Source organism: Oncorhynchus keta, chromosome 9 (genome assembly GCF_023373465.1).
Source record: "Oncorhynchus keta strain PuntledgeMale-10-30-2019 chromosome 9, Oket_V2, whole genome shotgun sequence".
Lineage (NCBI taxonomy): Eukaryota > Metazoa > Chordata > Actinopteri > Salmoniformes > Salmonidae > Oncorhynchus > Oncorhynchus keta.
Window position 1 is genome coordinate 44148911 of NC_068429.1, and position 16776 is coordinate 44165686.

At 47.4% G+C, this 16776-nt stretch overlaps 2 protein-coding genes across 11 annotated transcripts in view; both read left to right on the forward strand.

Annotated features, from left to right (window-relative positions):
• Window positions 1–12347, forward strand: part of LOC118387911 (rab GTPase-activating protein 1) — a 137555-nt gene extending 125208 nt beyond the window's left edge. For all 10 annotated transcript variants that reach the window (XM_052525957.1, XM_052525959.1, XM_052525958.1 and 7 more), the window contains 3 exons: window positions 5073–5144; window positions 9829–10026; window positions 10287–12347. In XM_052525957.1, coding sequence (XP_052381917.1) covers window positions 5073–5144; window positions 9829–10026; window positions 10287–10409 — 393 coding nt within the window. In that variant the 3' untranslated portion in view covers window positions 10410–12347. The remainder of the gene's footprint in view (window positions 1–5072; window positions 5145–9828; window positions 10027–10286) is intronic.
• Window positions 1–16776, forward strand: part of sh2d3ca (SH2 domain containing 3Ca) — a 304863-nt gene that overhangs the window by 6702 nt on the left and 281385 nt on the right. The gene's annotated exons all lie outside the window — the stretch shown is intronic.

Here is a 16776-nt window from a genome sequence, read left to right on the forward strand (position 1 = left end):
TGATAAAATAGGTATGCTTGCCGCTGACTTTCGACGCCGATTTGCTGACTTTGAAGCACAAAAAAGCAGGTTGGAACTGCTCGGTAACCCATTTGCTGTTGACGTGGAAAGCTCACCACCAAACCTCCAAATGGAGTTGATTGACCTCCAATGCAATGATGCACTGAGGGCAAAATATGCGGCAGTGGGTGCTGCGGAGTTCGCCCGTTTCCTCCCGACACAATGCCCCAGCTGCGCATCCAGGCTGCTCAAACGTTGTCTATGTTTGGCAGCACATACCTGTGTGAACAACTGTTTTCTTTGATGAACTTGAACAAAACATCACACAGAAGTCGACTTACTGCTGAACACCTCCACTCAATTCTGAGGATTTCCTCAGCTCAGAGCCTTACCCCGAACATTGATGAACTTGTGGAAAAGATGGGACACCACCAAGTATCACCCTCAACCTCAAACAAGTGAACATTACTGTGCAATCACATATTTAGAGTTTTTACTCAGTTCAAGTTTAAAAGTTAAAGTTTAATATTTGTTTTCACTGCATGTTACTTCTCCTTAAACAAAGTGTTGTTTTTGATTAATAGATTTTTGCACTTTATTTTATTGTATTTCAATCCAATTATATTTTTAAAATATTTCAGTTGAGTGGATGATAGAAAATTGCTATTATTGTTTTTTTCTTTGAAGTAAATTTAGCCCACTTTTGCTAAAATAGAAAATATAGGCTACTGATGGTGCCTTGAATACCGGTTTCTTTCATTTAATGTTCATGTTATGGGGATTTTTATATAAAGGAAATTTGTCTTTTGTGTCTGTTGAAAATTAAAGATTACTGACAGAGCCATAAGAAAATATTGCTTTATTTATCTGATCATATTGGAATATATTTGTTAGGTTTTCAGTAGGTTCAATTAGGTTCACTAGACTATATGCGTCATTTAAAAAATTTTCAATGAACATTCGAACAGTCCGGCCCTCGGCTTGTAGCTACATTTTTTATTTGGCCCTCCGTCCATTTGACTTTGACACCCCTGATGTAGACCAATTTGGGTTTCTAATCTCTCCAAAATAATGTGGTAATCGCAGCACTTAAGGTCTAGGAGCATGAGGACAGATGCAGAGCCTTGCTCTGACGCCATTAAAAGTTAATTTTCCACATCACAAGGGCAGTCTCAGTGCTATGATGGGGTCTAAAACCAGACTGAAGCATTTTGTTTACATTATTTCTCTTCAGGAAGGCAGTGAGTTGCTGTGCAACAGCTTTTTCTAAAATTCTTGAGAGGAATGGGAGATTCAATATTGGACGTTATTTATTTATTTATTTATTTTTAAAACATTTTTACGGGTCAAGGTTGGGCTTTTTCAGAGGCTTTATTACTGCCACCTTTTAGTGAGTTTGGTCCACATCCGGTGGATAGGGAGACATTTATTATGTTCAACATAGGTGGGCCAAGCACAGGAAGTAGATCTTTCCATAGTTTATTTGGAATGGGATCCAGTATGCAGCTTGACGGTTTAGAGGCCATGACTATTTTCATGAATGTGTCAAGAGATACAGGATTAAAAAACTTGAGTGTCTCCATTGATCCTAGATCCTGACAGAAACACGCAGGTTTTATTCTCACCATTCTCTCCATTCTGTATTCTCTGCATTCTGTATTCTCTCCTCTGATGGCAACATCCTATTCATTATCTATTTATTATTTGTCAGAGACCATGTAAACATGCTATTGCACCTGATTAAGCTAGATAGCAAATTTTCATCTGGGCAGAAAACAAACATTAATACATCACAACAATATAACACACTATTAATATATATATATATATATATATATATATATATATATATATATATATATATATATATATATATTGAACAAAAATATAAACGCAACAATTTCAACCATTTTACTGAGTTACAGTTCATATAATGAAATCAGTCAATTTAAATGAAGAAATTAGGCCCTAATATATGGATTCCACATGACTGGGAATACACATGTGCATCTGTTGGTCACAGATACCTTAAAAAAAGGTATGAGTGTGGATCAGAAAACCAGTCAGTATCTGGTGTAACCACCATTTGACTCAAGCTGCGCGACACATCTCCTTCCTATAGAGTTGATCAGGCTGTTGATTGTTGCCAGTGGAATGTTTTCCCACTCTTCTTCAATGGCGGTGCGAACACGCTGTCGTACACATCACAATCACTCTGTTCACAACGTTGACATCAGCAAACCGCTCGCCAACAATGCCTTACACGAGGTCTGCATTTGTGAGGCCAGTTGGCCGTACTGCCAAAATCTCTAAAGCGATGTTGGGAGCTGGCTTATGGTAGAGAAATTAACATTCAATTTTCTGGCAACACCTCTGGTGGACATTCCAGCAGTCCAGCGTGCCAATTTCACGGTCCCACAAAACATGAGACATTTGTGGCATTGTGTTGTGTGACGAAACTGCACATTTTTAGAGCAGCTTTTTTTTTATTGTCCCCCAGCACAAGGTGTGTAACGATCATGCGGTTTAATCAGCTTCTTGATATGCCACACATGTCAGGTGGATGGATTATCTTGGCAAAAGAGAGATGCTCACTCACGGGGATGTAAACAAATGTGTGTCCAACCATTTTTTTTCTTCGGGTTTGCTTTGATGCTAGCCAAGGTATTCTCTCACACTGGTTGAAAGGTTGTTCTATTATCTAGAGGCTCTGATTGAAAGGATTTGGTGGACCGAGACTGAGTTGAACAGTCCCCTTCTGTTATCCACTTATCCACAGTTTATTTTGTAATCAGTAAAACCAATTATATACAGTGGCAAGAAGAAATATGTGATCCCTTTGGAATTAATTGGATTTCTGCATAAATTAGTCACAGAATTTGATCTGATCTTCATCATAGTCCGAATACCTATATAAACCTTGAATTGCTGATACTATTTCACAAAACTGTTTATGCTTAGCTCACATAATATATAATTTAAAAGTATGTAAGGTGTATGGAAATAGAATACATGTGGCAAAGACTAATATAGACATTAATAAATGCATTTCTATAGCTTCCAAAATAGGTTTTTACAATGATGGGGGAGTGCTAAGATGGCTGCATGGTGGCTCTAGTCAACACAGTCCTCTAGTTGATATATAAATCGTTGAGTAAAGCTCATCCTATCCATATGTTTAATTCCTCAACACAAACTTCAGTTGACATAGCCAAAGCTAGATTACACAACACTGAAGGGCGTAAAAGGTACTGAGGGCCAACAGAAATAGTCTCACTATTTTAAAAACAGATGTAGCTACCTTTGGACAGGAATCTAAAAATATAGGAAACAGAAAATGACAGAAAATGAACAAATTGATGGTAGCAGCTCCGCTGGCTGCGATGTGCCAGTTGAAAGCAGCTCTTCGGATCAGAAAGCAGAAAAACGGTGAGGAGATGTGGTTCTTTAAAAATAGTTTCTCTCTGGTCCCCATTGCGGTGCTGAGGCTGTTTTAATAGGCCTCCTAACAGTGTGATGTATGGTAGAGTGTGATAATAGGTTCCTGTGAACTGATCTGGGACCAGCAGCAGGCTGGAGATCACACACATCAGGAATAGCAGGTTGACAGACTGAGACAGACGGGTGTGTTGAGGAAAAGCTTGTTCCAAGGATCAGGCAGAGCTAATTTTCCAGTTTTTAAATGTTTATTCAAGCAATTGCAATGAATTTTACTCTCCAGATATACCGGGGAGGAACTTGATTATTTACAAGTCACACAGTCTTTTATATACTTATTCTTCACAAAGAGCTGTTTACCTCTCGTAGGGGGAGGTACGCTTACAAAAGAGCTGTGGTAATTGGCTCCACTGTCTTAGAATAGTACAAACAACAACAGCTCTCACAACCGATGATAGAGGAGTGATAAGATCTTTAAAGCCTGAACAGAGGAAACTACATTTTCCCCTGGCTTGGTTTTTAGTGCCCTACACATAAAGAGCCAGTAATATATCACTCATCCGTGCGGTATGTAAAGAGGGCACTGGACAGCTGTGGTATTATTCAACTTAAGCATTTTGCACAGAATTAGACTGTAACAAAACAATTTTGCTCTAGCAGGTTGGGAACAAGTATAGCAAGGGGAAGATGTGCAGGCTTTTGTTCTAGCCCAGTACTAACACACCTAATTCCATAATCGAAGCCCTTCATACGCTACATTGGGTGTGTTCGTACTGAGCTGGACCAAAGCCTGAAAAACCCTAGTTGGCAGGGTTGTTAGCTAGACTGTCTGTTGGAGGCAAGGGTCTTAATGATCTAAACCATTTATAACCTGCCCACAACAAAGGCTTAATAATCCCAGAGCTAAAAACCCTTCTCTCCAAATAACCACAAAACTATAAGTGACTGAGACACCATGTCTCTGTCTCTTCTCTCTGATTGCAATCATTAATAACACATTGTTTGTTAATTACAGTAGCTTATGCATGGTAATGAATTTCTGTTTTTAGTGTTGCCTAATCGCTCCGGCAACCTATTTTAACCATATTCGTGGCGATGAATCAGGCTTTCTCTAAATGAAGATGTGTGTGGTGTTGCAGCGGTGACAGGGAGGGCGGAGTGGGATAGATGGGATTTCTTGGGTGAAAGGGGGGTGATCAAATTGATAAAATGTTCCAGTTAGGATGGTTAATTTCCCATCGATCTCCCTGTGTCCACCTCCCTGCGGTAAGGTGGGCGCATGGGGTGGGTTGTATTCATAAGGGCACACCGTAGCCAGACATTTTCCAACGGACAAAGAGTGTTTCTTATTCGACAAGTTCAGGCAGTCCCTCCCTGTTTCAGTCAGTTGTCTTCCGTGTGGTGCCTAACGAATACTCCCCCGGTGCAGAGTAGGGCCGGCTGGATGGTTAGGTAATCCTCTAATGACAGGAGTTGTGTAGTTGAGTTAATACACTTAACTGTAAGAGGATAGAGCCCACGGCCTGCCCGGGATGACACTCACATTCAGATGAGGGAGGATTCATGGAAAGGTGTTTGAGATTCGCCCTGTGTTCTAACCTCTTGACCTTTGACCTCTATGTTGACCCCTTTAGATCTGCTCCCAGCTCAGTGAGCGTCTGGAGAAACAGCAGGCAGCCAACAAGGGAGAGCTGGAGAAGATCCAGGTGAGACCATGTCACAGGACATCACACCATCACATGACAGACTGCTCAATCACGTGACATACCGCTGTTTTCAAATGTGCATGCTTTCTTTGTGTGGCTGTGCGAGTGAGTGTCGTATTCATTTTTTATTTATTGTCCTTACGCTTAGCAAGTTAACATTAGCTGCTAAGTTTATTTTTGTCTGTATGTATACAGGTTAGTCTCATTGAGATAAAATGTATTTTACAAAAGAGACCAAGTATGACAGCCCCCGCACCTCTCCGAAACCTGTATATGTATATACAGTACCAGTCAAAAGTTTAGACACACCTACTCATTCAAGGGTTTTTCTTTATTTTTTACTCTTTTCTACGTTATAGAATAATAGTGAAGACACCAAAACTATGAAATAACACATGGAATCATGTAGTAACCAAAAGTGTTAAACAAATTAAGATAGATTTTAGATTCTTCAAAGTAGCCACCCTTTGCCTTGATGACAGCTTTGCACACTCTTGGTACTTTGTCAACCAGCTTCACCTGGAAGGCTTTTTTTGTGTTATTACATACGGCCAGAAATAACTTTTGTATATCAGAGTGATGGTAACTCACCAGCATTACGACCAGGAATACGACTTTCCCAAATTGGATCCTTTGTTCGGACCCCCTGGGGCAACTTATCCCAGAGGCTGCTCCAAAACGCCGCCGGCTGAGAAGAGGTATTCGGAGTGGACTTCTAGTCCGACTCAGGAGGCGTGCACACCATCCACCACTTCCGAGTATATTACTTGCTAATATTCAGTATCTGGACAATAAAGCAGAAGTGCTCAGGACGAGGATCTCCTTCGGGAGACATCAGGGACTGTAACATACTCTTTTTCACGGAATCATGGATCTCTCCGGACATACTGTCTCCGTCCACATAGCCAGCTGGGTTCTCAGTACATCGTGCAGACAGGAATAAAGAACTCTCCGGGAAGAAAAACGGCGGTGGTGTATGTTTCATGATTAAATACTCATGGTGTGGTTGTAATAATGTAAATACACTCAAGTCCTTTTGTTCACCCGACCTAGAATACCTCACAATCAAATGCCGACCATATTACCTCCCAAGAGAATTCTCTTTGGTTGTAGTCACAGTCGTGTACAGTCGTGGCCAAAGGTTTTGAGAATGACACAGATATGAATTAATTTCCACAAAGTTTGCTGCTTCAATGTCTTCAGATTTTTTTGTCAGATGTTACTATGGAATACTGAAGTATAATTACAAGAATTTCAAAAGTGTCAAAGGCTTTTATTGACAATTACATGAAGTTGATGCGTACCATTCTTTATTTATGGCTGTGCTCTTAGGGAAAATTGTGAGTGAGCCCACTCCCTTGGCTGAGAAGCAACCCCACACATGAATGGTCTCAGGATGCTTTACTGTTGGCATGACACAGGACTGATGGTAGTGCTCACCTTGTCTTCTCCGGACAAGCTTTTTCCAGATGCCCCAAACAATCGGAAAGGGGATATATAAGAGAAAATGACTTTACCCCTGTCCTCAGCAGTCCAATCCCTGTACCTTTTGCAGAATATCAGCCTGTCCCTGATGTTTTTCCTGGAGAGAAGTGGCTTTTTGCTGCCCTTCTTGACACCAGGCCATCCTCCAAAAGTATTCGCCTCACTATGCGTGCAGATGCACTCACACCTGCCTGCTGACATTCCTGAGCAAGCTCTGTACTGGTGGTGTCCAGATCCCGCAGCTGAATCAACTTTCTCCAGCCGTGTCCTCGTCAACACTCACACCTGTGTTAACGAGATAATCACTGACATGATGTCAGCTGGTCCTTTTGTGGCAGGGATGAAATGCAGTGGAAATGTTTGTTGGGGATTCAGTTCATTTGCATGGCAAAGAGGGACTTTGCAATTAATTGCAATTCATTTGATCACTCTTCATAACATTCTGGAGTATATGCAAATTGCCATCATAGAAACTGAGGCAGCAGACTTTGTGAAAAATAATATTTGTGTCATTCTCAAAACTTATGGCCACGACTGTGTATTCCCCCTCAAGGAGCTACACTGGACTTTGTGCAAACTGGAAACCACACATCCTGAGGAAGCATTTATTGTAGCTGGGGATATAAACAAAGCTAATCTCAGGAAAACGTTACCGAAGTTCGATCAACACATTGACTGTATTACTCGCGCTGCAAAAAACACTCGATCACTGCTACTCCCCCTTCCGGAATGCCTACAAGGCCCTCCCCCTCCCTCCCATCAGCAAATCAGATCACAACTCAATTTTGCTCCTCCCTTCCTATAGGCAGAAATTCAAACAGGAATTACCTGTGCTAAGGCCTATTCAACACCTGTCTGACCAATCGGAATCAATGCTTCAAGATTGTTTTGATCACCCGGGCGGGGATATGTTCCGGGTAGCCTCGGAGAATAACAATGATGTATACACGGACACAGTGACTCAGTTCACCAGGAAGTATATAGGGGATGTTGTTCCCACTGTGACTATTAAAACCTACCCAAACCAGAAACCGTTGATAGACAGCATCATTCGTGCAAAAATTAAAGTGCGAACCACCACATTTAACCATAGCAAGGTGACTGGGAATATGGTTGAATACAAACAGTTTAGTTATTCCCTACGTAAGGCAATCAAACAGGCAAAATGTTGGGTGGAGAGACAAAGTGGAGTCGCAAGTCAGCGGCTCAGACACGAGACGTATGTGGCAGGGTCTACAGACAATCACGGACTACAAAAAGAAAACCAGCCACGGAAGTCTTGCTTCCGGACAAGAGAAACACCTTCATCCGCTTTGAGCATAACGTTGTCACCGACGTGGCCCGCTCCCAAGGACTGTGGGCTCTCGTTCTCCGTGGCCGACGTCAGGAAGACATTTAAACGTGTTAACCCTCGCAAGGCTGCCGACCCAGACGGCATCCCTAGCTGCGTCCTCAGAGCATGTGCAGACCATCTGGCTAGAAATGAACAAATCAACTTTTAACAAGGCACACCTGTTAATTGAAATGCATTCCAGGTGGAACCTGGTTGAGAGAATGCCAAGAGTGTGCAAAGCTGTGCAAAGCTGTCATCAAGGCTCCCGAGTGGCGCAGGAGCCTAAGAAACTGCTTCTCAGTGCGAGAGGCGTCACTATAGACACCCTGGTTTTGAATCCAGGCTGTATCACAACCGGCTTTGATTGGGGGTCCCATAGGGCCACGCACAATTTGCCCAGCGTCGTCCAGGTTTGGCCGGTGTAGGCTGTCATTGTGAATAATAATTTATTCCTAACTGACTTGCATAGTTAAATAAAGGTTACATTAAAAATAAAAGGCTACTTTGAAGAATCTCAACTTTCAAATATATTTTGATTTGTTTAACACTTTTAAAAATGTTGATACATGATTCCACATGTGTTATTTCACAGTCTTAATGTCTTCACTATTATTCTACAATGTAGAAAATAGTAAAAGTAAAGACAAACCCTTGAATGAGTAGGTGTGTCCCAACTTTAGACTGGTACTGTATAAGCGTGTATTTCAGAGGGACTGGGTTAAAAGTCGAATTTCGGACCCTGTGTTCAATTGACCAATAAAGTGATCTTAATGTATCATGGAATGTAAAAATGTATACTATCAGCTATGCATGATTATAGCCTAATATTCAAACCTCTGCCGTCTTATATGAGAATTAGGAGATTAGGACAAAGAATCAATTTCTATTCCCTTTTGATATCACAGACAGAATAGCCCACTTCTCTGTCTCCCTGTACCTTAGGACTCTGGATTGGGATATTGGATGATCATGTAGTTGGTATACAGCTTCTCATTTCCGGACTCGGCAAGGTGATGGGGGTGGGGTGAGGTGGAGGATGAGAGGGCTCTTGAAACTGCGGAGGACTATATCTCCCGTAAAGGAGAGACCCTCAGCCTGCCACCTCACCCTGCTACCGTCCTCACGGCCACATTGCTCACTACTATTGCAGCTGCCTGTACTTACTCGGACAACACACCACACACTGGGGGAAAATGACAGGGGGAATGGGAGGGAGATACCTGTGTGAGCTAGCTGGAAAGTGAGGAAGCCCCAGTGATGTCGTTTTGTAAACTGTGCCTGCTCTTAGATGCTCCGATTTGCGTGGTGTATCGTTGTGGTACAACGTGACCTGGTTTAACCTGTGTCTGGGTCTCTTTCACTCCAGTTGAAGGTAAAAGGCTGGGAGAAGTGCAGTATCTTGTTGAACAGAGAGGTTTGTCTGAAGGGATAGGCTTAGAGGTGTACTGGTGTAAGATGTGCCTGCCTGGTATAACTGGTGTCCTGGTCTCTCCCCTGTACAGGTGAAGGTAGAAGGCTGGGAGAAGTGCAGTATATTGTTGAACAGAGAGGTTTGTCTGAAGGGATAGGCTTAGAGGTGTACTGGTGTAAGCTGTGCCTGCCTGGTATAACTGGTGTCCTGGTCTCTCCCCTGTACAGGTGAAGGTAGAAGGCTGGGAGAAGTGCAGTATATTGTTGAACAGAGAGGTTTGTCTGAAGGGATAGGCTTAGAGGTGTACTGGTGTAAGCTGTGCCTGCCTGGTATAACTGGTGTCCTGGTCTCTCCCCTGTACAGGTGAAGGTAGAAGGCTGGGAGAAGTCACTTGCCTCTGTGGTGTAGCCATGTTTTAACCCGTGACCCCGCTCTATGCGGTCTCTCCCCTACAGCTGAAAGTCGAAGGCTGTGAAAAGTGCTCCATCCTGTTCAGCAAGGAGGGTCGTCTGAAGGCAGCGAGGAAGCTGAAGGAGGGCAGTGAGGAGGAGACGGACGAGGAGAAGGAGGCTCTGAAGAACCAGCTCCGAGAGATGGAGCTGGAACTGGCCCAGACCAAACTACAGCTGGTGGAGGCAGAGTGCAAGATACAGGTACTAGGCTCACTTCAAAATACTTCTGCTTAAATTGTTGTCATCCGCACTGTAGCTACCAGCATAGAATAAACTCAGCTGAGATCCTCGATCAGTTCATTTCAATCCTAACAGTTCATGATTTCATTACTGAAGGGAGTTTGAGGCAATACACGTTTTCATTCATTCTAGTTTTAATCTCCTTTTTCCTTACACCAGGCTGGCCCTGCAGCTCCAGCCCATTGCCTAACCTCTTCCCGGTACGTTTTCTCCCCCCGCAGGACTTGGAGCACACCCTGGGTCTGGCTCTCAACGAGGTCCAGGCTGCTAAGAAGACCTGGTTCAACAGAACCTTAACCTCCATCAAGACCGCGACGGGAGCACAGGGCAAGGAGACCACCTAACTTGAGACACTCCTTCTCGACCATAGACTGTCTCCTTCTCCCCACCTTGCTCCCAAACCTCCCCCTCCCGCCCTCCCCCTCCTTCTCCTAGTCAGAGGTACCACCCACTCACTGGACTGGAGCAAACCAAACCTCACCGTGACACGACGGGGGTTTTAAAAAAAGGACTAAGCTCAAAGGTACCACTGCCCCAAACGAAACAACGTACTTAATTAAAAAAGAAAGAGAGGTTTCAACGTTAGTCTTTATACTACTGATATTTAACAGGTAAGGAAGGAGCTTTCTAGAGAGCTACCTGAACTGCCCTTCCAGACCTGGGAAATACAATCTATTTGCTTGCACAAACAACTCCAACTGTAATCTAAGTACTACGAGTGCTAACCGACAGCCTCTTGCTTTTTCTCGTTTCCGTTCTACGATACCTTTCTTTTCTATATGTGTATGATTATGAACACGCTCATGTATAGACGTGTGTCTGTGAAGACTGAGCACACCAGAGTGTATGTATGCGTGTGTTAGTGTGTGTGAATATTTAGCCGAATGTGTGTGTGTGTGTGTGTGTGTGTGTGTGCATGTTTGTGTGACTGACGATGGTTCTGAGTGTGTGGCGGTGAACCTGTGAAGCTCGGAGTGCGAGTTTAGTGTATGAAAAGTGGGTGCTTTATAGTGTGCGGAGGTTGGCGCTATATGAGGAGGAAGAGGATCTTATTGACGAAGCCTTGATGCGAAGGGTTAAGGTGAACATAATGTACAGCATAACAGTAGATATATTAGCAACAGCCTGGGGTCTGTCCGGCCGGTTGTGCAGTAGCAGACGGAGGCCACTAGTGGACGATGTCCTGGTGGTCCTGACGCAGTCCTCACAATGCGCTTTCTGGGCCGGGACAGGCTGGGCTCAAAGCATGGGGGCTCCGAGGCTGGAGCTGCAGATATAGAGATTTGTGGCCCTCCCTTGGCTCAGATCCCACCCCACACACTCTTCCCCCCCCCCAGACCTAGTCAGTGACCCCACTCTCCCAACATAGACGTAAACACACACAGACGTTACAGGCACCTACCTATGTACACTCTGACTCCACCCTCCCAATGTAGACATAGACATATACACATCACAGCCAGCCACCTACCACCTACACTTCTGAAAAGGAGAGAAATGGTGATATGCCACACGCATGTCATCTGGTCATCAGTCACAGGCTGTGTGCTTATGTGTGCACTCTTATGTGGGAGACAGAGACAGAGGGTCAGACAGAGACATAACTATTGGGGCTCATCAAAGTTCAGAGGTCGTTGGAGGTCAAGCTGGCATTCTCCCTAAAGGAGTCTGGGGCACGTTGCGGGATGTCATGAACAGAGCTGACATGATTCCTTGTTTTACATGTTTGCTCGACATATTATATATTTCTGAACGCTCCCTGGTTAGAGCTCTGTGTCCATATTAGGGAAGGTCCTCTCTCTACTGACAGTCCGTGTGTGGGTTTGTGGTGGGAGGAGCGGTCTTTGCACCTTAATATTCATATTTATAACGTATGGGATCCGGCTAAGCTTGCTTAAGTCTGTGTTGATGTCAGTGGAAGAAGTAAAGCCTGTGCAATGTGCTGAGAACAGAGGCTGTTCCGTAAGGCACTGGGTTGTACATAAAAAGCATTCTGATGATGAGTTTTTGTCTATTCTTTTGTATTTCTACTCTCCGCTGTACACTGTACTAATTAATAATGTTGCCTAAAATAATTAAGAACTGTGTTACAGATTAATGATGATCATAATGTATGTTTTTTTGCTCAAAGCTTCCTTTGCTTTAAATGTCAGGCAAAACCTCTGTCTCATCCATAACATGCCAAAATGTACCTTCTTTCATCCAACATTACTGAACGTGTGGAACATTGTACTAGTGTAGGTTGCGTTACTCTGCATTTCAATATAAAGCTATGAACACAGGCCTACTTGTTGTTTGTTTTGTTTTTATGCTCGTCCGAATGTATGGATGGATCATACACTTTTTATAGCCCTGACTATTTCTCCTCTTCTTCTCCCTGCATGTTGGCTGAATATAATTCAAGTCATTATAGGGTCTCTATTCTGCTCCATGATCAATAGAATGAGTATCAGATTCCCGTTGCCATGTTACCTCTGGACATAACGAAGCAGAGAGATCTGATGTCTCACTTGTCTGTCTGCCTGTGACAACTCCTGGGGCAGGGTCCCAAATGGCACCCTATTCCCTATACAGTTCACTGTTTTTGACCTGGTCAAAAGTAGTGCCCTATAAAGGGAATAGGGTGCCATTTGGGATTGCAACCCCTACTATCCTGCTCTACTGAAAATACCTTGAAACCCTTTTAATACATCCAGGTCTCTCTCTTGCGCTCTTTTCATAAGGATCCTTCTCCCTCGCTCTTCTTTATATAGTTAAATAAAGGTTAAATAAAAATATTTAAAATATCCCTCTCTCTCGCTCCCTCCGTCTCTCTCTCTCCCTCCGTCCCTCTCTTTCTCGCTCCCTCCGTCTCTCTCTCTCTCTCCCTCCGTCCCTCTCTTTCTCGCTCCCTCCGTCTCTCTCTCTCTCTCCCTCCGTCCCTCTCTTTCTCTCTCCCTCCGTCCCTCTCTTTCTCTCTCCCTCCGTCCCTCTCTCCCGTCCCTCTCTTTCTCTCTCCCTCCGTCCCTCTCTTTCTCGCTCCCTCCGTCTCTCGCTCCCTCCGTCTCTCTCTCCCTCCGTCCCTCTCTTTCTCTCTCTCCTCCGTCCCTCTCTTTCTCTCTCCCTCCGTCCCTCTCTTTCTCTCTCCCTCCGTCCCTCTCTTTCTCTCTCCCTCCGTCCCTCTCTTTCTCTCTCCCTCCGTCCCTCCCCCTCTTTCTCGCTCCCTTCGTCCCTCTCTTTCTCGCTCCCTTCGTCCCTCTCTTTCTCGCTCCCTCCGTCCCTCTCTTTCTCGCTCCCTCCGTCCCTCTCTTTCTCGCTCCCTCCGTCCCTCTCTTTCTCTCTCGCTCCTCCGTCCCCCTCTCTTTCTCGCTCCCTCTGTCTCTCTCTCTCCCTCCGTCCCTCTCTTTCTCTCTCTCCCTCCGTCTCTCTCTCTCCTTCCGTCCCTCTCTTTCTCTCCCTCTCTTTCTCTCTCCCTCCGTCCCTCTCTTTCTCTCTCCCTCCGTCCCTCTCTCTTCTCCCTCCGTCTCCCTCCGTCTCTCTCTCTCCCTCCGTCCCTCTCTCTCTCTCTCCCTCCGTCCCTCTCTTTCTCTCTCCCTCCGTCCCTCTCTTTCTCTCTCCCTCCGTCCCTCTCTTTCTCTCTCCCCTCCGTCCTCTCTCTTTCTCTTTCTCCCCTCCGTCCCTCTCTTTCTCTCTCCCTCTCCCTCCGTCCCTCTCTTTCTCTCTCCCTCCGTCCCTCTCTTTCGCTCCCTCCGTCCCTCTCTTTCCCTCCGCTCCTCTCGTCCCTCCCTCTCTTTTCGCTCCCTCCGTCCCTCTCTTTCTCGCTCCCTCCGTCTCTCTCCCTCCATCCCTCTCTTTCTCGCTACCTCCGTCTCTCTCTCCCTCCGTCCCTCTCTTTCTCTCTCCCTCCGTCCCTCTTTCTCGCTCCCTCCGTCTCTCTCTCTCCCTCCGTCCCTCTTTTCTCGCTCCCTCCGTCTCTCTCTCTCTCTCCCTCCGTCCCTCTCTTTCTCGCTCCCTCCGTCTCTCTCTCTCCCCTCCGTCCCTCTCTTTCTCTCTCCCTCCGTCCCTCTCTTTCTCTCTCCCTCCGTCCCTCTCTTTCTCTCTCCCTCCGTCCCTCTCTTTCTCGCTCCCTCCGTCTCTCGCTCCCTCCGTCTCTCTCTCCCTCCGTCCCTCTCTTTCTCTCTCCCTCCGTCCCTCTCTTTCTCTCTCCCTCCGTCTCTCTCCCTCCATCCCTCTCTTTCTCGCTACCTCCGTCTCTCTCTCCCTCCGTCCCTCTCTTTCTCTCTCCCTCCGTCCCTCTTTCTCGCTCCCTCCGTCTCTCTCTCTCCCTCCGTCCCTCTCTTTCTCGCTCCCTCCGTCTCTCTCTCTCTCTCCCTCCGTCCCTCTCTTTCTCGCTCCCTCCGTCTCTCTCTCTCCCCCCGTCCCTCTCTTTCTCTCTCCCTCCGTCCCTCTCTTTCTCTCTCCCTCCGTCCCTCTCTTTCTCTCTCCCTCCGTCCCTCTCTTTCTCGCTCCCTCCGTCTCTCGCTCCCTCCGTCTCTCTCTCCCTCCCGTCCCTCCTTTCTCTCTCCCTCCGTCCCTCTCTTTCCCTCCGTCCCTCTCTTTCTCTCTCCCTCCGTCCCTCTCTTTCTCTCTCCCTCCGTCCCTCTCTTTCTCTCTCCCTCCGTCCCTCTCTTTCTCTCTCCCTCCGTCCCTCTCTTTCTCTCGCTCCCTCCGTCCCTCTCTTTCTCGCTCCCTCCGTCCCTCTCTTTCTCGCTCCCTCCGTCCCTCTCTTTCTCGCTCCCTCCGTCCCTCTCTTTCTCGCTCCCTCCGTCCCTCTCTTTCTCGCTCCCTCCGTCCCTCTCTTTCTCGCTCCCTCCGTCTCTCTCTCTCCCTCCGTCCCTCTCTTTCTCGCTCCCTCCGTCTCTCTCTCTCCTTCCGTCCCTCTCTTTCTCTCTCCCTCCGTCCCTCTCTTTCTCTCTCCCTCCGTCCCTCTCTTTCTCGCTCCCTCCGTCTCTCTCTCTCCCTCCGTCCCTCTCTCTCTCTCTCCCTCCGTCCCTCTCTTTCTCTCTCCCTCCGTCCCTCTCTTTCTCTCTCCCTCCGTCCCTCTCTTTCTCTCTCCCTCCGTCCCTCTCTTTCTCTCTCCCCCTCTGTCCCTCTCCCTTTTTCTCGCTCCCTCCGTCCCTCTCTTTCTCGCTCCCTCTCTTTCTCGCTCCCTCCGTCCCTCTCTTTCTCGCTCCCTCCGTCCCTCTCTTTCTCGCTCCCTCCGTCCCTCTCTTCCCTCTCTTTCTCTCCTCCGTCCCTCTCTTTCTCGCTACCTCCGTCTCTCTCCCTCCATCCCTCTCTTTCTCGCTACCTCCGTCTCTCTCTCCCTCCGTCCCTCTCTTTCTCTCTCCCTCCGTCCCTCTTTCTCGCTCCCTCCCTCTCTCTCTCTCCCTCCGTCCCTCTCTTTCTCGCTACCTCCGTCTCTCTCTCCCTCCGTCCCTCTCTTTCTCTCTCCCTCCGTCTCTCTCTCTCCCTCCGTCCCTCTCTTTCTCTCTCCCTCCGTCCCTCTCTTTCTCTCTCCCTCCGTCCCTCTTTTCTCGCTCCCTCCGTCCCTCTCTTTCTCGCTCCCTCCGTCCCTCTCTTTCTCTCTCCCTCCGTCCCTCTCTTTCTCTCTCCCTCCGTCCCTCTCTTTCTCTCTCCCTCCGTCCCTCTCTCTCCTCCCTCCGTCCCTCTCTTTCTCTCTCCCTCCGTCCCTCTCTTTCTCCCTCCCTCCGTCCCTCTCTTTCTCCCTCCCTCCGTCTCTCTCTTTCTCCCTCCCTCCGTCCCTCTCTTTCTCCCTCCCTCCGTCTCTCTCTTTCTCTCTCCCTCCGTCTCTCTCTTTCTCTCTCCCTCCGTCCCTCTCTTTCTCTCTCCCTCCGTCCCTTTCTTTCTCTCTCCCTCCGTCCCTCTCTCTCTCTCTCTCTCTCCCTCTCTCTCTCTCTCTCTCTCCCTCCGTCCCTCTCTCTCTCTCTCCCTCCCTCCCTCTCTCTCTCTCCCTCCCTCCGTCCCTCTCTCTCTCCCTCCCTCCGTCCCTCTCTCTCTCCCTCCGTCTCTCTCTCTCTCCCTCCCCCCTCTCCGTCTCTCCCTCCGTCTCTCTCTCTCCCTCCCTCCCTCCCTCTCTCTCCCTCCCTCCGTCTCTCTCTCCCTCCCCCCTCTCCTCTCTCTCTCCCTCCCTCCGTCTCTCTCCCCTCCCTCCGTCTCTCCCTCTCTCTCTCTCCCTCCCTCCGTCTCTCCCTCCCTCCGTCTCTCTCCCTCCCTCCGTCTCTCTCTCTCCTCCCTCCGTCCCTCTCTCTCCCTCTCTCCCCTCCGTCCCTCTCTCTCTCCCCTCCGTCCCTCTCTCTCTCTCCCTCCGTCCCTCTCTCTCCTCCCTCCGTCCCTCTCTCTCTCTCCTCTCTCTCTCTCCTCTCTCCTCCCTCCGTCCCTCTCTCCCTCCCTCCGTCCCTCTCTCCCTCCCTCCGTCCCTCTCTCCCTCCCTCCGTCCTCCCCTCCCCCTCTCTCCCTCCCTCCGTCCCTCTCTCCCTCCGTCCCTCTCTCTCTCCCTCCCTCCGTCTCTCTCTCTCCGTCCCTCTCTCTCTCCCTCCCTCCGTCTCTCTCTCTCCCTCCCTCTCTCTCTCTCTGGTGATTAATAAGGGCCATTGCTCAGGGGCCCAGTGGCTCTTCTTCCTTCCATCCTACCCCTTTGTATTCCGCTTGGGAGAAAAGACCATGAAGGGACTATAGCAGGGTTGTCAAACT